At 43.0% G+C, this 22,497-nt stretch overlaps 1 protein-coding gene across 6 annotated transcripts in view; it reads right to left on the bottom strand.

Moving 5' to 3' along the window:
• Window positions 1-22,497, bottom strand: part of TACC2 (transforming acidic coiled-coil containing protein 2) — a 164,698-nt gene that overhangs the window by 131,244 nt on the left and 10,957 nt on the right. For 5 of the 6 annotated variants that reach the window (XM_056850218.1, XM_056850219.1, XM_056850221.1 and 2 more), the window contains exon 3: window positions 4,243-4,353. The exons of the other annotated variant lie outside the window; for it this stretch is intronic. In XM_056850218.1, coding sequence (XP_056706196.1) covers window positions 4,243-4,353 — 111 coding nt within the window. The remainder of the gene's footprint in view (window positions 1-4,242; window positions 4,354-22,497) is intronic. 6 annotated transcript variants of the gene reach the window in all.

Below are 22,497 nucleotides of genomic sequence, written 5' to 3'. Positions count from 1 at the left end.
TTTACCGACCTTGGAAGGATGGAAGGCTGAATCAACCTTGAGCCGGCTACCTGAAACCAACTTCCGTCAGGATAGAACTCAGGTCATGAGCAGACCTTGGACTGCAGTACTGCAGTTTTACCACTCTGAGCCACAGGGCTCCTATAAACAGAGTAAGTAAATAAATAATACTGTGACTAGAGTGTACTTGTGAACTGTAGGAGGCATTCCTGGTTTTTTCCTCTACCTTCCACTGTCTTTTATCATATTTCTGCTGCGACTCACTGCACCTTGTTAGATAACAGTAGCAAGAGGACAGAACTGAAAAATTCCAGTCTCTAGGAAGTATATAACTGAAATCAGTAGAATCTGTTTGATAGCTTCTTCAAATAAGCTGTCAATCTAAGAGCCGTAACTTGTGACATTTCATAGGATATAATGATCTTGAATCGCAAATAAATTCTAATGGGGAAACTAAAAGCAGCTTTAGCAATTACTTTGTGATACAGGAATAGGATATGCTTCCTGTTGCTCCATAAAAATGTCATACCTAAAATTCCAATTCCAAACCCCCGCACTAGAAGAAACACAAGATGGTGGGAGATGTGAGAAGCTTTTCTGAGTGGACTGGTTTGGTTCACAGTTATGGTCTATGTCAAACAGAATTTTGTCATTCTGAATTTCTTCTACGGGTTTTTTTACTTCTTACAAAAACCAGATCCTTGGGCTGACAATCTCCCAACAGCCAGTTCTGGCATAAAGACTTCTACTTTCCTACCAAATTGTTGAGAGAGAGGCCAGAAGCACCACCTGAACCAGAGTAGAGACATTTTGTTATTAGAAGCAAAGCCAAAGAAATCAGCACATGCAGAAGCACACAGCAGACAAACTTCAGGCCAAGCTTTAAAACAAGCTCACATAGCCTCACAATGTCTAGCTGGCAGGGGTGTCACTAAGATGTTTATGGCATAGGGAAAAGCAGGATGACATAAGGATGTACCTAGCAAGGAATACAATGGCAGGAAGTACACCCTGACTTGTAAAAACATGGGGGAACACCATAATCAGCCAAGAAGAACACAAAGGAACTTCAAGGAAATCCAGAACTTTGGTTTGAATGCAGGGGTAGAAATGGACTCCTGGGATATAAGTTCAACATTACAACCAACCAACCAACCAACCAACCAACCAATAACTCTTTTGGTTCCCTAAGCCTCTTCTTTAGAGATAGAGAATATGGGCAAATATAGTGGCATACTAGCAAAGTCTTCCCTCAGGGAGCTATATACTTTAATTATCAAGCCACATACAAGGGGAAGGAAGTATGTGAGCCCAAGAATCACTTGGGTTAATTCTCACAAGAAACAATGCCTTGTATTTACATCCGAAACGTGCCTCAGATTTGTAGGTTATCCAGAATGCTTTGAGTTTAAAATGTCAGGGAAATCCAGAACTTTGATTTGAATGCAGGATGAGAATGGACTCCTGGGATATAAGTCCAACACAGAAAAAATCCAATAACTCTCTGGATCCCCAAACCAAGGAGGTTTGGACTATTTGCAACAGTAAGCTCTCAGTGGCATTTCCATGTTTAAGCAGCTCTGGACTCAATACACACCAAACATGTCCTGTACCCAAAACGAATCATAAAAGTATGCCTTTCACCGACATTACTAAGAGTAAATTTTGTGGTTAATATAGTTTTATGTGATTTTGTTGTACTTATTAATGAAATGATGTCAACTGCCATAAATACTATATCAAATAAATACTAAATAAATGCATTCTTATAGGAATATCACCATTACAAAGTAGAAGACACTGGATATAAAATGTAGAGGACTATAATAGGAAAGAAGCATAACAGCAATAAATATGCAGGTGGGGGAGGAAATAATGGGAAATGTGCATGACCAGCTTTGTGTCACTACAGTGTCTACAATACTTCCATTTTCATATCCCTAAATGAGACCTATCCGGAACACTACAAAACAACAGACAGGCAGGCTGGCAACAGATACCATTCATTTCTTCCTATGGTTGTACATTCTTGTACTAAGCAAGCTTGAACAAAGGCAGTGTTCCCTGTTAACTGCCTTGAGAAAGCGAAGTTCTTGACTATGTGACTCTATTTTTCTCTGTGTACAGTTCACAAGACGGACATATCCACAGGCATGAGGCTAAAAATGGTTACTGTTCTGCAGAAAGCAGCAGCTGCTGTTGCTTGCGATGAATGCTCAGACAGAAAAAACAGGTGATGATAATTTCTTCCAGCCAATGCAAGTACAAAGAAACATAGCTATGAATTGGCAGCAGCTACTCAAAGACAAGAATCAAAATAGGTCACCTGTCATTATTTTAAAACATAGGGATTTTCTGTGTTTTTTACACTGGCAGCATAAGCAGAGTTGCAACTTTTTAAGATGGTCCAAGTGAATGGGCTTAGAAGGGCGAAACTCTGCTTAGAATTGTGCTGTACGTCTCTGTAACCTCTGAGCAGATATACAACTGACTGGAAATGCCCACCTCCTTACTGCCAACATGACAAAGAAAAGCAAGTGTGGAATGGAGAATGTGTGAAGTCTGTTGATGCCTCTTTTCAAAATATCTTCCAAATATATAATTCCTCACAAATGAGCCAAAAGTAGTCAAAATTAATAATTTTGCTCTTGAGAATTTCGCAGCTTCTCCTCCACATGCATGAACAAGAGACATAAAGCCTTAATAGTTCACTCCATCAATATACCAAGACATGCTTACAGGGCAGCTATTAATTCCAGGTCCCGTTCCAAAACAGCCCTGCAAATGATGTGGTTATCAAATGTGGAAATTGCTAAGTCTCCTGTTTATACTGTCAGCCTGCAATTAATATGGTTGAGATTATGATACATCTGTCTGGAAGAAGGGGTGCCACCTTTTTTGTCTGGCTGTGTCTTCAACAAGTGACTTGTAGATATTCAGGCCTTTAGCTAGTGAGATGATTCCCATCTAGGGTTGCCAGGTCCCTGTTCGCCACCAGTGGGATGTTTTGGGGGAGGAGCCTGAGGAGGGTGGGGTTTGGGGAGGGGAGGGACTTCAATTCAATAGAGTCCAATTGCCAAAGCGGCCATTTTCTCCAGGCGAACTGATCTCTATTTGCTGGAGATCAGTTGTAACAGCAGGAGATCTTCTGCTATTACCTGGAAGTTTAGAAAAACAGTACAGGAAACTGTATATACACAAAGTGCAAATATTTATAAGCTACTGAGGTGAAACATAGACCATATACGTGACTTATATACAACACAATTATATACAATATGTACAGTTCACACAAAAAATGTAGAGAAATTTCCAAAGGTCTCAACTGAGTACCAAATGAATGCTAATATTGTAATCCTTGTGTAAAGTTCATATAGAGCCACAATCATCGATGGATACAGCCGTTTCAGATCCACAGCAGTGGAAATCTTTCTTCAGTCCTTAATACAAAAGTGCTGTTACATATTCATCATTCCTTCCCACACAGGGTAAGTATGAGCAATCAGACGTCAGTAAAGTACATCACATAGTGCTGCACTATGTGATGTACTTTACTGACGTCTGATTGCTCATACTTACCCTGTGTGGGAAGGAATGATGAATATGTAACAGCACTTTTGTATTAAGGACTGAAGAAAGATTTCCACTGCTGTGGATCTGAAACGGCTGTATCCATCGATGATTGTGGCTCTATATGAACTTTACACAAGGATTACAATATTAGCATTCATTTGGTACTCAGTTGAGACCTTTGGAAATTTCTCTACATTTTTTGTGTGAACTGTACATATTGTATATAATTGTGTTGTATATAAGTCACGTATATGGTCTATGTTTCACCTCAGTAGCTTATAAATATTTGCACTTTGTGTATATACAGTTTCCTGTACTGTTTTTCTAAACCTTTTGGTACGAGTACAGAGGTGCCGTTTTTCTCCCCATTACCTGGAAGTTGGCAACCCTATTCCCATCACTTCACCTCTAAGCTGGAAAAATCTTCACACATTAAACTTTGGCGAGTGAGGCAGTTAAGAGCCTTTCAAAATGAACCTTGCCACTTGGAAACCCGACTGCAAGTAACGTGATCCACACTAATTCTATCGGAGGGGACGGACAAGGAAAACATCATGCACAAATACGTTTTCCAGTTTTAGTGTCCAATTCACTGCCATGCATCTGGAAAGAATGATTAAGTGGAGCAGTACTACCGTCTACAAAAAAAGTTAATTTTTTTCACTGTACCTTTCTACTCTGGTGGTATCCCTCGCCTCATCTGAGATGTCTTTGGCAGCTACTATTATAGCGTCCTTCTCAGGTGCAGCAAGGAGAGACTGACAGTGCTCAGGAATAGTGCTGAGGTTATGGGAAAAACAAGGACACAATTAGTTACTGTAGAAGAGGTCTCATTTGATAGAACTGAAATGTATTCATGTAAAAATTTCCCTCACATGCAAACCAATGATAAAATAAACCTACCAAAAATAACTTTTTAAAAAGGGAATGAGAGTGGAAGGTTTTTTTGTTTTTGTTTTTTAAAAACTAGCTCTAGTTACTGGAGAAAAATGTAACTTTGTTTAGGATTACACTATTAATGTGTTGGGTCCTCCTTCTGTGGGCAACCTAAAAATCCTGGACATGCAAATCTCAAATTAAAAAACTGAACACCTGCCTGAATGCAATGAAACTAATTGCATTTGGCCAACTGTCATAGAGCTACTGCTTCTGTGTTATTGGATATTAAAGTATTAAGTCGGTGAGGTGTTTCAAAAGAACAGCAAACCTTAGAAGACAAGTTGGAGTAATCCAGTTTGACAGGTGAACAATGTGTATAGCGGAAAAAAAGACTTGCCGGTCCAACCTTTTTAAGGTATGAAAGAACCTCTGTCTGTAGCTTCACGGAGTTTGCGGAAGTGCTGATCTATCTATCTGATTTATGACTGGCAATTGCGAGTTATGTATTGTACATAAGTGTCTTGGCCAAGAAATAAGTTGGAAAGGACTGCTGTGCCTCCAGCTCTTTACAGGTTTCAGAATATATCCCTTGCTTCCTCTAGTGACCCACAGACATTTCCCCTAAACTAATACTACATTCCACTGAAAATTTTTTGCAGTTTAGATTGCAATAATTAGGGTTGTCCATCCTACCCTCTCTTACACAGTATCCAACAACTTCAATATACTGGCACATTTCTTTTACAATTAAATAAATAAATAAGTACCTTTCAGAAGGTAATCCTTCAGTAGTCATACTTGGATGTTCACCGGGAAGGTTTTGCTCCAGTTCAGTGAGTGAAGCGGCTGATCCCTTGCCCTGGGTATTCTGAAGGGAACTCTCTTGCGTCCGATTCTTTTCTCTATGCTGATTTGCAGAAGGAAGAGCAGCATCCATCCTCTTAAAACACACATTTTCTTCCACCCTGTGAATGGTTTCTGAAGGCTGTTTTGCATCAGACCCTTGATCATAAATGCTGGGTTGCAAAGCTGAGTCACCGGCAGTGAATAATATCCCTGTAATACCTTTTTTAGGGGTGTTGACAGAAATATCTCCATCAGTTTCTGTTGTGCTCAACATGGTGTCATCTGCTTCTTCTACACAGTCCTTACTCACACTGACAGGTTCTGGTTTATAGTCACCTGGGGGGAAATCATCAAGGCATACTTCATTTTTAAAGTAGTCTATAAGACAGTGTATTTCTGTCCCCTGTCCTTGCTCTTGAGAAAGCTGCAGGTGTTTTGCATTTCCCAGCACATCCAGCATACTATATCCTTGATCCTGGTGCAAATTCTCAGCCAGAAGACTACAGCCGGTAGATGTTGTCTCACTTTCACCTGGCAATGTTCTGAAGTGTTCTGTTTGTACTTTGCATTCACAAAGAACATCTAGAAGAAATGGCAATGGTGACACGTTGCCTGAATTAACAGTGATCTCTTTGTTTTCCTCACCTTTACTTAGCGGCAGGTGGTGGCATAGGTTTCCATAATGTTCCATAATTGGCTCTTCTTCAGATAAACCTGGTTCTGCATTACACACACTGATTAAATCACCTGCCTCTTCAGTGGTAGTACTAACACTATCACTCTTTGGGACAACGTCTGAGGAGACAGCAGTCATTACAGGCAGGTTACTGTCACAAGCAGATAGAAGACTCACTGTCCCTGGGCCACAACCACTGGCAACTTGTAGTTTTTCTGTTTCCAGGTTTACTAGATTACCACCATTATCACTGCTCACTGGACTAACGTGCTCACTTTCCTCAGTCGTCATCTTGTCATTGCTCATTTTGGAGCCATCCATTTCGCTGTGTAAATTTGGCAATGTTGCTAGAGATGATACGTTGCTTAAGCAATATTCCTTGACAAGGCTCTTTTCACCAAGCAAACAATCCTCTCTAGAGCCCTGAGTGTTTATCAAGACTCGGTTTTCTTCTTGAGTTATCTTCTCTTGAATACCTCCATTGGAACTCTTAGCCTTTAAAGTCAACATGTCTCCTCCCATTTTCTGGTCACATTCAGATTCTCCATTTTTACTGTTTCCATCTCTGCCTTCCAAGACTTGCTTAAATTCTGGTATTTCTTTAACAACAGGGCTGTCGTTGTCACTGGCAACGTTTTCATCCAAAAGGTGCTGTAATTCTGCCCTCAGAGTACTTTGAACGGTTTTCTCAAATATTTTGCTAATGTGCTCCCTGAAACCAGAAAAACCAGTGCCAAAGGCCCTGGAAGTCAGAACATCAGGGTCTGAAGACTGCGTGGGGATAACTGTTTCCGTCTTAGGGGCAGCGAAATTCTCTGCGGAAGCACATTTGCCCTTTTCTTCATTCTGTGTATTTTCCACCCCCTTCCTCTGCTTGTCATCCGCACAGGTGATATTTGCTGCAACAACCTCATTACTGCCTGCTTGCTTACCAAGAGATGAAAGGCTCAGAAGCTTCTCTTCTAAGCTTGAAAAGCTGAAAAGCGATTCCACTGCGCTGTCACATTGCTGGGCTTTGAAGCTGACGTCGCTTTTCGCTCCTTTCATTTTAATTGCAGAGATCTCTGTCTGCAGCTTCTCGAAATTAAATGGCGACAAACTTCCTTCCAACTGCCCCGCCTCGGCGGAGCGTTGTGAGGTCATGGTACTCTCTTCTGACTGGAAAACTTGTTCAGGGATCATCGATTCTTTCCCTGGGATTGTCTCTGAAGGAATGTTGTCTAAATTCGGTACTCTAGAATTCCTTGGATCCATAGGGCTTTTCTCTGCAGAATTATCATCTTCCCATATGGCTTCAGCAGCAGCGATATGCAACTCAGGACCAGCACCAACAATATTTTGGCACGCTGCGATTTCCAGCTCCTGTTTTTGTAATTCCCCCACAATGGCATCAGTCAAGCTGCCTGCCGGTTGCTGGCTCACCATGTGCTGTTCACACGGAAATGCCGATGGAGAAAGAGCTGTTACTACGGCTTCAGAGCCACCAGGTAGAAACTCTGTCTTCTGAACACTGTCAATTTTATACAAAGTATTGCTGGAAGGCATTTCTGTGAGTGCAGGTAATACCAGAGGGTGACACTCCTGTACCCCTGCAATTCCGTCAGCTGTGAATGTAAAATCCTTTTCAAAACTTATATTTCCGTGTTCGTTGTTCAGGATTATTGCACCAACCAAACTCAGATTCTGTTTGATTTCAGCACCTGAACGTTCTTCTGCCAACTCTGTCTGATTACCAAGCGGGTTATGTTCAGTTCTGTTTCCCTCAGAATCAGAAGGAGTTAATTTAAAAGCTATTGGCAGAGTCTGTGGCACAGCATTTGCAACGTCTGTATTCTGTGCCGCTGGAATGCATTCCGTAATACCAGTGTTGCTTTTATCACTGTCGCCTGCCATCCCGCATAAAACGCCCAACTGCTCATTTATGACAGATTCTTTATCACATGCATCATCCGGACTAGCTTCTTCACAAAGAGAGTCTGAAGTCAATGTATTAGCATCACCCTGCTGGAACTTGCTTAAGGTTTCTTTGCTGAGACAACTTTCCCCATCCTCTAGGGTTGCTGGGGTGTGCAGGTTGCTGTCTTGCACAGAGTCATGCAAAGTTTTAGAAAGACTTGGTAAAGATGCCTTTGCTTTCATCTCCAGCTCACAAAGTACTGTTTGGGGTTGGGCCGGGATTTCTACAACTGCTTTCATTGCACTGTCACTTTGCTCCGGATGACGGCTGCCTTCATTTAATTCCAGAGGGTGCTCCCTTTTTAGACACACCTTGTCAAGATCTGTACCTGTGTTACTATAGTCATTTTTGAGTTCTGAGCTGGAAGCATGCTGTTGGTTCCTGCATACTGAGGCAAGAGATTCTGGACGTTCTTCTTGTCCTGCTTGTGGTGATGGTATCAAAACCGTTGCAGTGTGTTGGACCTCTTTGCTCTGAAGAGCTTCTAAGGACACTTCACTATCATTGCTCTTTGGAGGACAACCATGCTCCCTTATGCTTCTCTTGTGCAAGTCTTCCGAAATCGACTTCAGTTGCTGGGGACCAACCTCCATAATGCTTGCAGTGAGAAGTGGGTAGCCAGAAGGACCCTCCTTCACACTTTGATCCTTTTCTTCTGTCACTTGTTCCTGCCGAGGTTGCTGCGGGGAGTCCAATTTGCTTTCAGGTTCCTGTGCTAAAGCGGTGTTGTTTTCCTGGCTTTTCCTTTCTGCCATGTATTCCTCCTGTCCCGTTTCATGACTTTGTTTTATATCCACAGCAGCGCTTAGCTCAGCAACAGGCCCAGGTACATTCCCAGCATCATCGCTGTCTGTCTGTATTTCGCTTTCCAAAGGGGACGGGTCTTCCTGGATCTTTCTCTTTTCTGAGGTACCATGTTCAGCAATCCCTGCCCATTCATTTAAGCCCCGATGCTCAAGAGTGGATAGTCTTCCTTCAAAGTCTAGGCTGCCTTCAGAGGTTAGTTCTTGCATAGCTTTGCCTTCGGTCTCCCATACAGTTTTTTTCACCGTCGGGTGCTCCCAGGAGCTGTCTCGTTTATTCTGCTTAACCATATTGTTCTCAGACTGCGCCAGAAGCGAACTGTTCACATCAGCTAAACAAACTTTCTCGGCCATTTTACAGGCTGGGGAGCTGTTTTCTAGACTGAGGTTTAACAAATCATAACTCTGTGGGTGTTTTGCTACTTGTAAATGTAGTGCTTCAAGAGGCAGAAAGCTGCTGTTCCCCTGCCTCTCACATGTGGCTGTTTTCTCTGTCTTTGACCCCTGACCAAATTCAGGTGAATGAACTTCAGATACATTCAGATTATATTTCGCGCTGAAGTTTTTTTCCAATGCTTTGTCACTGGCATCGCTTTTAAAACTGCTGAATAGAGAGCTCAAGTGATCATCCCAGTTAACGTCAACACCGTCCTGCCTTTTGTTAATACCAGCTGTTAGCTCGGTCTCCTGGAAACTGTTCACCCCTTCAGGTATAACGGGACTTGTTAAAACTGGACTTTCATGACTTCTAACTCCTCCCAAAAAAATGTCTTTGTTTTCTTCAGGTACTGTATTCTCTTTTTTAATGAGCTCTGGAAGCTTGCTCTCGTTGGTAAAAACGGCTGTTCTTCCCTCTAGTGAAAATCTTTGATCTGTTTCAGAATCTTCCTTGAAAGTGTTCGCAAGATTTTCTGGGTCAAACATAGTAAGATTCTCTCCGCTCTCACATTCGGCTTGTGTTACTTTATTGCCGCCAGCATGTTCTGCTGTGTGCTGAGACGCTTTCCCCCCATCATACTCCTCAGGCAAGAAAGACACCCTGGAAGGCTCTGAGGTCTCTTGAAAACCCACACGGAGATTTGCTTCTCCAACAACAGACAGAGTTGTTGGTACTTTACTGATGGCTTTATCTGGACATTCATTTTTAGACTGAAAATCCCTAGTATCTTCTTTTGCTATAGGTATCAGAGATGGATCTGGAGTGTAAACAGGCAAATTGGGTTCAACAGGGCAGGATGTAGACTCCTCCTTATTCTTCTCAGGGAAAACTTGGCAGGGCTCACCCACTTTGCTTGTTGCTGCATCTTTATTACATCCATCACCCATTTCAGTGACTGCAACAAAACTCACTCCATCAGCAACTGCTCCATATTCTTCAACGTCTGAACCTCCTGTTGTGGGATAATTTGGGATTAAGGTTTCCTTTTCCATTACCAGGCTGTCTGCGCCATCTGTGTTCTGTCCACCTAGCTTCATTACAGCTAGCTCCTCGTGACCCACTTCCAAAAATTCTGCCTTGTGGCTTGTCTCCTGAGTGATCATTTCATCTCCCCCGTCTTTGCTCTTGGGTAATGGGATGACATGTGTCTCCCTTCTGTCACTCAGCTGTTCGCTTGGCTGTAATGGTTCTAATCCACTTGAATCGGTTTGTGCAACTCTGGCCCCTGGCATCCAAGCAGCATCTGAAGGCGGACTACGTTCCAAGCCAGGATCACCTGGATCTCCCTCGTCCCGTTCGGCAAGAGTGGTAGTACCCTGGCTAGCTTCTGAGTCACTGTCCATAGATGTAGCAGAAATAGTTCGAGTTTCTTTGTCATTCACTGAGTTTGGGCCAAACACCAGCATAGGCAACCCCCCTTGGCCATCTGCAAGGCTACCCGCAGCAGATTCCAAAGCACATTCTGCAAAAGGCACCGAGACAGGCTGTCTTCTGTCTTTTGTTTCTTCAGCCCATCCCAAGAAATCAGACCCGGCTTGTCCTTCTTGTTCACGCAGGATGTTATCTGATGCCGTCACCTCTGTAGATGCTGCAAGTAGGTTTGCACCGGCTGATTCTTCAGCAGCACGGCTACAGAGACCTTCATTACTAAGGCTGCCAACAATGGAAATGTTATTCGTTTGAAATGGGCAATAAAGGTATAACAACAGAAAAGAAATCCACATCACAGAAGTTTCAAGGCCATGCAAAACATGCACTGCAGTGCTGACTTTCTGCTTTCATGAGGCAAGAGACCAGAGGAAAAAACTTAGCAATGATGCAGAGAGAATCATTACATGGAAATATACTCCAGCATTTTCTACTGCCTATCATATTAGGATTGCGGAGTTTCTTTCTGCAGCTAATTAAAAAAGACAATTCAATAGTTGTGTGTTGTTCCTTTCATTTGAGAACTGAGAATAATATAAATAAAGTCCCTGGGTAAATGCAGAATGTGGAAAATGCAGCAAAATATGACTGAATTTTTGATGAGACTGTACCATATTCTTCCTGGTTTACAAAGGTGATGAGGTTCAACTTTTAGTAGCACATGTCTCAATTAAGCAATTAAAGATTCCACCACACACTTTCCTGGGGTTAAATGCCACTGAACTCAGTGATATCTACTTTTGAGTAAGCATGGATTGACTGCAAGATGTTTAAATAAACCACACACACACCAGTTTTTACTGTGCCACATGCTGGAACTTCTAGGCCTAAGAGCTTTCTCATATTCATCCTGCTTGTCTCTGTGTCTTGTTGGGTGCCAAGAAGGACATCTTTACCCATCACTGTTTCCATAACTGTGTTGCCAATCTCTTGCCAAGCCTCCAGTGCTTCTGCTTGCCTTCTCACAGCATCCCAATCTGTTGCTGCTGTCTGTGTCTTCTCTAACTATCAGACTGCCCAGCCTTGCTTTCTCATCTGCCGTCGTCTCTCTGGGAATACACACTGACTCCCAAGTTGCTACTGCAGATGAATTGGTTGCTCCCTTTCAGAAATTCTTCCTAGATGATCAGCTCTGTACTGCTTGTGACCCACAAACTGAATGCAGCCCACCAGTTACGTATGGCAACCCACCAGAAATGCAAGAACCCTGGAGTTGCCATCCTCCAGGTAGGGCCAGGGGATCTCCCAGAATTACAAGTGATCTCCAAACTACACAGATCAGTTCCCCTGGAGAAAATGGCTGCTTTGGAGGATGGACTCCATTGCATTATACCCTGCTGAATGTCCTCCCTTGCCTGGTGGGGCTTTTAGTTGGCAGTTGGTTCCCATCTTGAAACATCCACCATCAGAGTAATAGGTAAGCTGCAAGCCCCCTGAAGTGCCTCAAGCCAGGCATAGAAGAAAATGTGGCTATTTTGTAGGGTTGCTGATAGAGATCAGTTCACCTGGAGAAAATGGCCGCTTTGGCAACTGGACTCTATGGCACTGAAGTCCCTCCCCACCCCAAACCCACCCTCCTCAGGCTCCGCCCCTAAAATCTCCAGGTATTTCCTAACCTGGAGCTACTATTTTGACTGATGGAATTGTGGATGTGGCTCTCTACAGGCCATGGAGTGAGTACCACTGACTTAAACCATCCTACATTCATGTATCCTTTTGAAAACACTGTTATGCAAAGAAGAGGCTATGGCAGAGGGGGGGAAAGAGATCTGGGGGGATTACATAGTACTAGGGTTGCCAACTCTGGGTTGGGAAATTCCTGGAGCTTTTAGGGCTGGAGCTTGGGGGATGGCAGGTTTTGGGGAGGGGAAGGAGCTCAGCAGGATAGAATGCCATTTTATGCCAATAAAGGTTGTGTGATGTGATAGAATGCCATACAGTCCACCCTCCAAAGAAGTCATTTTCTCCAGGGAACTAATCTCAGTCACTTTGAGGCCAATTGTAATTCTGGGAGCTCTCCAGGCCCCATCTGGAGGTTGGCAACCCTAGTACCAAAGCATTTTCTAAGACTTATAAGGGAGAAATGAGGAAAGCAGGGGGTGGGTTCGACAGACATGGTAAGAACTCAGAGCCGACACAGTCTCTGTCTCTTCAACTCAAGACTTGCAGAACCTGGATTAGGAGAATGTGGGGGCTTCGCTACCAACTGATCTATCCCCTTAGGAAGGACAACATCATACCAAGAACCAAAGTCTAACACTTCCTAATGACTCGATTTATATTTTGATTGATGAGACTTGGAATTGGGACTACTGATCTCTTTCGCAGGCTTTTTGGCAGTCTCCCTTCTCCTTCTTTGGAGACACTGGCTGCATTCAGATATGACAAGAAACTTCTGTTTGTCCTTAATGGGCATGGATGCAGAGTGTTCTTGTGCGTGCATGCCTGCTCCCTCCTGCTTCTCTCCTCCCCTTCCACGGGGCATGTGATTGACAGCTTTCTGGCTGGGAAGACTTCAAGTTCACTGTGACATTAAATGCAAGGACCTGGGAAAACCAGAGTTTCGTTTCCTCCCCACAAACTGGGATTCTACGCTGCAGTTTAGTTCCAGTTTAGAATCCCTGTTTGCAGGGAGGCAGCAGTCTACAATTTGCCCAGGCACCTGAATTCAGATGTTACAACAAACCGGAGTCCAGGCTTCACAAGTGTGGGTTCAGGACTTACCCCGGGCCTGGTTTGCTGCCCTGCAGGGTGTGGAGGGCCAGGAAGGGGCTGGAGGCCTCCTAGCTCCAGCTGGGTAATGGTGGTGCAAGGTGGCAAGGCTAGCGCTGTTTTCACGTGCTTTGGGGCTAACTTCTTCTTCTTCCCCTGCTCTTTTCCCACTCGTCCGGCTCCCAGTTTGAATGATGAAATCAGTTTCGAGCTGGGGAGCCGGCCTGGGGGCAGGGCTTAGTCAGCGGACCTCAGCCTTGGTTTTTCAGTCTGGTCTACCGGCTAGGTATATCAACAGCCGTATATTGTTATTTTGCTTTGTCACAACTTGTTGGTGGTGTTTACATGGCCATCTGGCCTGCGCACCCGCTTTTCCTCACCCTGGGGATCCCATTAAGGGATTTTGGGGGAGGCTTGGCAGGGGACATGCCCAGCTCGTGGGCTGCCATGGCAGCCTTCTTCCAAGAGGCAGGGGGATCACCAAGTGGCTCAAACCTGAATGAAGTCCCACATACCGCCACTCCATGCTGCTTCCCAGCAGGCGGGCTGAGAGTAGGAGGTCATTCATTGGTCAGCAGATGCGTTCCTGGGTATTCCTGCCTCCCTCTTCCCCCTTTTAGCACTAGCAACCAGGAAGCTTCCAATTGCACTTTGTACAGGGGGGAGGAAGGGGGGAGCACAGAAGCATTGGAACAATCTGTGTTCATGCACTCAGAGGCTTGCTGTGACAGCATTTGACCATGCTTTTGCATGGCTGTTGTCTCTGCAGGACCAAAACCCAGCAAGGACACCAGAAAATTTCACACTAACAGATGGGTTAGTAATTTTTTTGTGGCGAGTAGTTTTTAAGGTTTATTTGCAAGTCTGCATTGTCCATTGGTTTCTTAACCAATCGAAAAGCCAGATGTTAAAAAGCTGAATAAGTGAAGACATAGCTGGATGGGACCTAAGGCTTTAAAAATAGGATATATTGTGGGTACCTTACCGATATACTGAACCTAGGACAATATTCAATAGCTCCAAGCATCTTACGTTTGTTTCCACACAGATGTTCTACGATGCCTTGGCTTCTAATCTGGAGAACCAGATTTGATTCCCACTCCTCCACAAGAGTGGCGGATGCTAATCTGGTGGACTGGGTTGGTTTCCCCACTCCTCCACATGAAGCCAGCTGGGTGACCTTGGGGTAGTCACACTCTCTCAGCCCCACCTACCTCCCAGGGGTCTGTTGTGAAGAGGGAAAGGGAAGGTGATTGTAAGCTGGTTTGATTCTTCCTTAAGTGGTAGAGAAAGTCGGCAAAGAAAAACCAACTCTTCTTCCTTACACCAGGGTTGTTTTGGGGAGCATTCACATTTTGGGGAGCTTTAGTGTTTCTCCTGCTTTGCTGCTATCTTTCCCAAACCTGGGCTGGTTCCACACAGAGGACTTTCCCCATTTCAGCCACCCAAGTTGTGCATTTTTTTTCACTTCCACAAAGTATTGTCTTCCATTCCTGAACACACTGTGAACAGCCTAGTCTTGCTGCAAAACAAACAAACAAAAACCCAAAAAACTCAGCTTAAAGAAAAAAAAAAGGGGGAAAAACCCTAATGGCATTGCTGGGATGATCTTTTTCTTGTGGTTGAATGAAACACCCCATTCACCCCTTCCTCTGTATTTTCACAGTGAACTCCCTGAGAGTTTTATATTGGGGAGGGGGGAGTGTCAGGGCAGTGTCTGTTGGTAATACAAAACCAGGGAAGATTAGGGGAAGGGGGTTGGCACCAGCATCTTAGCTAGCCCAGTTTTGGAGCTCCAAAATAGGGAGTTTGGGGGTGGAAACTGACACCAGTCTTGTTTAGCAATGCTTGTGTTTGTGTGTGTTTGTGTGTGTGTGTGTGTGTGTGTGTGAAGTCCCATCAAGTCATAGCTGACTTATGGTGACCCCACACACCATAGGCAAGAGAGTAACAGAGGTGGTTTGGTATTGCCTTCCTCTGCATAGGAACCCTGGAATGCCTTGGTGGTTTCCCATCTAAATACTAACCAGGGCTGACCCTACTTATCTTTGGAGATCTGATGAGATCTAGGCCATCTAGGTCAGGGCTGTTCTGTAATAGAGCCCACATATAGGGAGGAACAAATTCAATACATAGTGGCCATTTATGCATGGCTGTTTCCTCCTTGTCACCCCATGGACTACTTTGCGTTTTGCTTTGATTATGCTTGCATTTCCCATCTGTCAGAGGTCACATTGCTTTCCCCATGCGTTTCCACGCATTTCTCCCACGTTTTCTGGATGCTGGCTAAACACGAATCCAGAAAACGCAAGCAAAATGTGCTGAAATGCACAGGGAGAGTGAGGTGACCTCTGACAATGGGAAAATGCAAGCATGATCAAAGCAAAGCCCCGAAGCAGTTGGCGGGGTGACCACGAGGAAACCGCCATGCATAAATGGCCAGTGACACTGGGAGGGAGGGAATCTGTCCCCAGGGTTATGTTCAGGGCTGCAAGTGCACTAATGCACATGGCACTTTCTAAAAAGGGGCATAGAATCGTGCTATTCTCAAGCAGAGATATGCATGTGCCAAAAAATAGGGGTGGATGAAGAATCCTGATGATGGCAAGACTACAGCAGAGAAGAGATGCAGTGTGCATCTGATGTGAAAGGGAAACAATGGCTAATAATGGAGAAAAACAGATTATCCTCTGCTGCCAGGAATCTCAGTTGTAAGTACAATTGGAATAACAAATACACTGGCAACATGACCACCACAGAAAAAGTCCCTCATGTGGAATTATCCCTGGTTTGATACAATCTTTGTGGTAAGATCTAATTCAAAGCTTCTTTGGATGCCCTGAGGATGGGAAGGTGTGCATTTTTTTTGTTCTGTCCACATCAGTATCACTTCCTTCCTCACACACTAGCAGACTTTTTTCTTTAAATTGGTACTTAGTAGATTGCTATAATAGTGTTGCCATGATCTACTAGTTCCCCACTGTCATTTTTTAAGTAACAAAAAGTAGCCCTTTTATTACAGAGTTATAAGGGGAAATGTGCAATATGTATCTTTCTCCTGTAACTTCATAATGAAAAGAGATAATAACTTGCTTTTTTTAAAAAAATGTGAACGCTATGAATGTGACAATAGCTCATGGCAATAGATTGTAATACTATTACATTGCTGTACCTAGCAATTCCTGATTTAAAAAAAAAGACCTTTATGAATGGGGGCAAATGGTAACTGCAAGGGACTTAGGCAAGTAAAGTGCAGGGAAACTATTGTGTGGATGCTTCATTGCAACTGTGAATGCCTCCACATTTACAACAGTAAGAGCTACATACAGAATCTACACGTAGAAGCAGCCTAGGAGTGGTAACATTTTTTGAATACATGACATGCCTGGTCCCATGCTGATAGCAATTTGATAGAGTTATATTAGCAGACTAATTTACAACAGGAGATTTTCATTGGGGAAGGAGGGGACTCTATGTGCTGAGTGGTTTTAGCCTCATACATTAATTACAGCACACTTAATACCCCTTCCTACTCCCTTTGGTCACTTGATTATCTTACTCATACAAATTAAATGAGCAGGACTTAGGAGGAGCATTTCAGAACTTCAGTTTGATGCTGTCAACAGATGCTATCCTAGACCCACACACAACTGAGAGCCAGCGTGGTGTAGTGGTTAAGAGTGGCGGTTTGGAGTGGTGGACTCTGATCTGGAGAACCGTGTTTGATTCCCCATTCCTCAAAATGAGCAGTGGACGCTAATCTGGTACACTGGATTTGTTTCCCCACTCCTACACATGAAGCCAGCTGGGTGACCTTGGACTAGTCACAGCTCTCTCAGCCCCACCTACCTCACAGGATGTGTGGGGAGGGGGAGGGAAGGTGATTGTAAGCCGGTTTGATTCTTACTCTTCAGTGCATTTGAAGTAATGAAAACGTGCCTGTAACAGTGTTCCACTACTAACCCTTCTCCCCAAATATAAAACATGGAAAAAACAAAAGATCTCATTGTCTACCCTGGCTATGGTCCAGAAAACTGCAAAATGTCAGGATCCCACTGTCAAATACGGAAGTCAAATAACCTCAAGCAAAAGTTGTTCCATAGCAGAGACCTGGAAATTCTTGGCTGCTGGATCACAGCCGACAGCTTCACGTGTTATACAAAAGCATATACAAGTGGTGCCCAAGGCTGATATTGAAAATATTATTTGTAATCATGATGGATTCTTAATTCTAACGTGGCTAAATGGATTGACGTTTATCTCTATGAAAAATCACCGAAGAAAAAGATGTTGTTTGTAGGAGAAAATTATTGTCCCTGATTTCTGGAGACATTAGAGGGTGAGGAAAAAACAGAAGGCCTTCAGTAATAAATTTGGCCAGATATTTCAAATTGATGTGTAAAGTTAATTTCTCTTCACCTGTGAAGCTCTTGGTCATGTATAGTTCTCCTTGACGGCCAGTACGGTGTAGTGGTTAAGAGGGGTGGACTCTAATCTGGAGAACCGGGTTTTATTCCCTACTCCTCCACGTAAGCAGCAGACTCTAATCTGGTGGACCAGGTTGGTTTCCCCACTCCTCCACTATATGCCATCTGGGTGACCTTGGGCCAGTCACAGTTCTCTCTAAACTCTCTTAGCCCCACCTACCTTTGTGGCCACTTTGTGGTCAGGAAGCAATTTACCTACAGGCTAGATTGGCCACGGATCCTGGAGGGTTTTTTTTTTTTTTTGCCATCTTCTGGACCTGGAGTAGGGATCATTGAGGGTGTGGGGGGGAGGTAGTTGTGAATTGCCTGCATTGTGCAGGGAGTTGGACTAGATGACCCTGGTGGTCCCAACTCTATGATTCTACCTCACAAGGTGTCTGTTGTGGGGAGAGGAAGGGAAGGAGATTGTAAGCTGGTTTGATTCTCCTTAAAAGGTACAGAAAGTCAGCATATAAAAACCAATTCTTATTCTAACTCTCTTCCCCCACACCCCATTCCTTCTGGCCTGCCTTCCTTTCCTTTCCACACTTCCTACCTTTTTACTAACTCTCTTTCCTTAGTTTCCTCTCTGCTTCTCCAGGCCTGCCTCTTCTGTTCCTTGGCGCTTACATCTTCTAACTCTTCCTTCCCCCCCAGGTCCTTACCCTTGCCTTGCCCCCTTTATAGCATCTGAACAGTTAATTCAATGGCACTGGCAAGCCCTTCAGCCAGTCTCACTCCACTGTGGTGTTGAAGCAACTCAATCAAACAGTTACTGCTTCTGCATGTTGGATACTACACGGTCTGGAAACAAATTACCCTTTTTTCCCAGAGCTGCTTCAAATTATACGCAGTTGCCTACATGGCAAGCATTTCAGTGCAGTGAATATACAACATCTGAAGCTGCTTTCCACTGTGCTACTTGAAACAGGGATTTAGACAGATCTCGGAGGATGGATAAGATTAGCTCTGATCAGCCTGTGGCCACAGGAAACATGGGTTTTTAGAGAAAGTACACCAATAGTGCTATTCCCTGAAAGTCAATAGGGTACGGCATCACTATATTCCATTGCTAGAAGATACCTGAGGTTTTCTTAGGGAAATAGGAGCATAGTTCACAGATGCAAAGACCGAACATGTCTTAACATTGAAAAACAATATTTTCTGACCTGAGCGTAAAACGACAAGGTTCCTGATTTACATATACCGGTAAGACTTTTTTAAAGTATCAAATGTTTCTCAAGTTCAATAAACTGTGCTGAAAATAATCAAGGAACTTAAATTACCATTCCAACCACAGAACTATTTATGGAAGGGAAACTAAAATGGAACTGTGGTTCTAAAACACTACCTTATATTTTTGGGTGGTTCAGACAATATGCTGTGGCCTAGTTTTTTCTGCACAGAAGTCATCTATATTTTTTAAAATTCATATGAACAACACAGGATGTGGGCCAATATTTCATGGATCTTGGCCACCACAACTTTCATACTCAAGGTCAAGCTAGAGCTGGCTAGATATGTTTTATATGTTTTTATACCCTGGCATGTTTTGAAGCTGAAGTCATCGTATATGTTCATTAATGCAGTTTGCACGTATTGAACCAAGATGGACAACACAATCATCATACAATTAGCATCAAGAGTTTAAGCAGTGAGGCTTTAGAAACATGCAGAACCAACCCAAGCTGTTATCCAGAACTCACACCCAATAAACAGCATAAAACAATATGCAGTATCTTAAAACACCAAAATAAACTTACTTTTCTATAGCTGTGCTTAGGAGCCAGAAGCAAGCATTATTAATATGTTTGATACACCCAGAATGAACAAATGTGTTTCCTCATGCCAACTACATAAGCCCACACTTGGTCTTTTAGTACATGGTTGCTCACATTGGCATTCTGTACCTGCTTATGACTGCAATATGGGACCCTGAATCTTCCTTTACATCAAGCCCAGCAAAAAGAAGATTATGTGGACGAGGAGTTGGGAAAAGCTTGCTTTCCTTCCAATCAGACACCACAGGCCAGCTCCCGCTGTCAGGAAAGGTACAGGAAGGAGAAACATGTACTCATGCCCAGAGAGTGATCTTAAAATTAGTAAAGGGAATTGGTAGATTGCTCTCAGAATATGAAACCTTATAGTGTTTGGGTTGGTGTCGCATTAATTTAGATGCAAGACTAACAAAGTGTTCAATATCATTTAGCGGAAGAGATTAATATAGTTAAAAGACACAAGGAGTGATACAGTAAACACTGTTAGAAATTATAAGTTATGTCCAACCAACCTTTTTGGTGGCAAAAGCAAAAGGAAGGATCCCTTTTGACAACTAGGAATACTGTGTAAGGGGATTATAGGACCCACAAGTGATAGGGGCTGCAGGAGGAGGAGGAGGAGGAGAGTTGTTTTTAATACCCCAATTTTCTCAACCTTTAAGGAGTCTCAAGCTGGCTTACAATCACCTTCCCTTCCTCTCCCCACAATAGACATATTGTAAGGTAGGCGAGGCTGAGAGAGTTCTGAGAGAACTGTGACTAGCCCAAGATCACCCAGCAGGCTTCATGTGGAAGAGTGGGGAAACAAACTCAATTCTCCAGATTAGAGTCCTCCACTCTTAACCACTACACCATGCTGGCAAAGGGAATGAGGCAAGAGTGAACAGAAAAGATGGTAGGATGCAACCTGGTAAGTTTTCTGCCTTTTTCTCCCTCCTCATAGAAAGCCTGCTACCGGAAACAATGTTGTGCTGCACAGAAGCCAAACACCATAATAAGTACATGAATGCAGCGAGTGGTGCATTACAAAACATACAGGCTAGAGGGTAAAACAGCACATTGCAGGTGGATGCAAAAGCCAACATTTTGGTGTGGGCTAACTAAAGGGCCAATTTTATTCAATTTATATCTGGTCTGAGGATTGACCCTACACTCTACAGACCTGCCTCGGGGTGCTCACATAAGCTTTGCTGTACACCACTTAAACAACTTTGCCTGCACTTCTACTGCCATGTGAGAAAGCCTGGTGATGCTGACTCAGGTAACTTCCAGAGCAGAGTAGGTTTAAAACAAACAAATAAAAAAAGCTTAAGGCCAATTGCATTGGGGGGGGGAGACTCCTAGAGGGTGAAACTGTACATCATGTGCAGTTCTGTGATACGCTGGGGGAACTTTTTATTTTTTATCTAATGCAGTCACTGCACCTTCTATATGAAGTGGAAAGCTGGTATATATAAAGGCCCTTTCTACACTTTCAACTCATCTAATTTGCCCATGGGGAAAAGCACCCTTCTCATTTGCCTATTACCCCTTTGGGAAAACAACAGGGGTAGACGTGGGTAGGGGGTAGGGAAAGTTTCAGTGGGAAAATGGCACAAAGCAACAGGGTTAAAAAGCCGTTCTTGCCTTCATAGGGTTGCCAACCTCCAGGTACTACAATAGTGACTGCATATATTTGACTAACTTCCTAAATTGTGGTCCAAGTAGTGATACTTGGACCACAATTTAGGAAGTTAGTCAAAAATATGCAGTCACTATGGCTTATAAAGTGAACAAAATATATAATAAAGACCAATAACATAAATTCCATGCAACAGGGGTATAATATTTTTTTAAGTATTTCACATAGAATTTTTAGTTCTGTTACTTCACATGAACCATACAATTTATACACTTTCTTTGCAGCTTGTATTAATAACAACAAACAAAATTATGGACCATATACAACCAAGACAGGAGTCCGGTATGTATCCTGTTTCAAAGTCTGTTTCTTCAGTTGGTGTATAATATTGTCCCATAAATTATAAAAGTAAAGGTGATTGTTCTGCTCATCTAATTATTATTTCCTTTTGCAGGTTTTTTGTCCCACGCTGCACTTTAATATTGCTTGTAGTTCCTCTTTGTAAGTTTATTCCAATATAATTCTTCTATTCTAATTTATTAAAGAAAATTTAATTTTATCATCAGAATGTCATTGGTTATTTTAAATAAACATGCATCAACTTCCATAAAATATGCATCAACTTCCAAAATTACTCACCGACAACTTTCCACGTCTTAACATGCATCCTAGCATATGCTTTACAATCAATGTTTCAATAGCACCATGCTGGATAATTTACAATCAGAAGCTTTCTGATTAGGATCGAGCGCTGAAATTAAGGATCGGCAAACACAGGTCGCGCATTCGCAATTGTGTAATGGAGGCACCGGTAGTTTCGCATTTTGCGCAATTCAAACATAAGGATATGGACTTGAGATTCTTCGCCTTATGGCAATATAAGAAAAAACGTTTTGTCAAGGAGAATGTGGACAAAATTCTTAGTCAACAGGAGGCCCGTTTCATCACTATGATGAATACGGTAACCCCTAATGGATTAAACGCCACGTGCGACTACTCAGGATTTTTGTGAAACCGCCCCTGTGTTAATGAGTGTGATCCCATTTCCCATATATTCAGAAAGCTTCTGATTGTAAATTATCCAGTATGGTGCTATTGAAACACTGATTGTAAAGCATATGCTAGGATGCATGTTAAGACGTGGAAAGTTGTCGGTGAGTAATTTTGTATGCATATTTTATGGAAGTTGATGCATGTTTATTTAAAATAACCAATGACATTCTGATGATAAAATTAAATTTTCTTTAATAAATTAGAATAGAAGAATTATATTGGAATAAACTTACAAAGAGGAACTACAAGCAATATTAAAGTGCAGC

The sequence above is a fragment of the Euleptes europaea genome, chromosome 5 (genome assembly GCF_029931775.1).
Source record: "Euleptes europaea isolate rEulEur1 chromosome 5, rEulEur1.hap1, whole genome shotgun sequence".
In the NCBI taxonomy this organism is placed as follows: domain Eukaryota; kingdom Metazoa; phylum Chordata; class Lepidosauria; order Squamata; family Sphaerodactylidae; genus Euleptes; species Euleptes europaea.
This window is presented reverse-complemented; position numbering and strand designations above follow the sequence as displayed.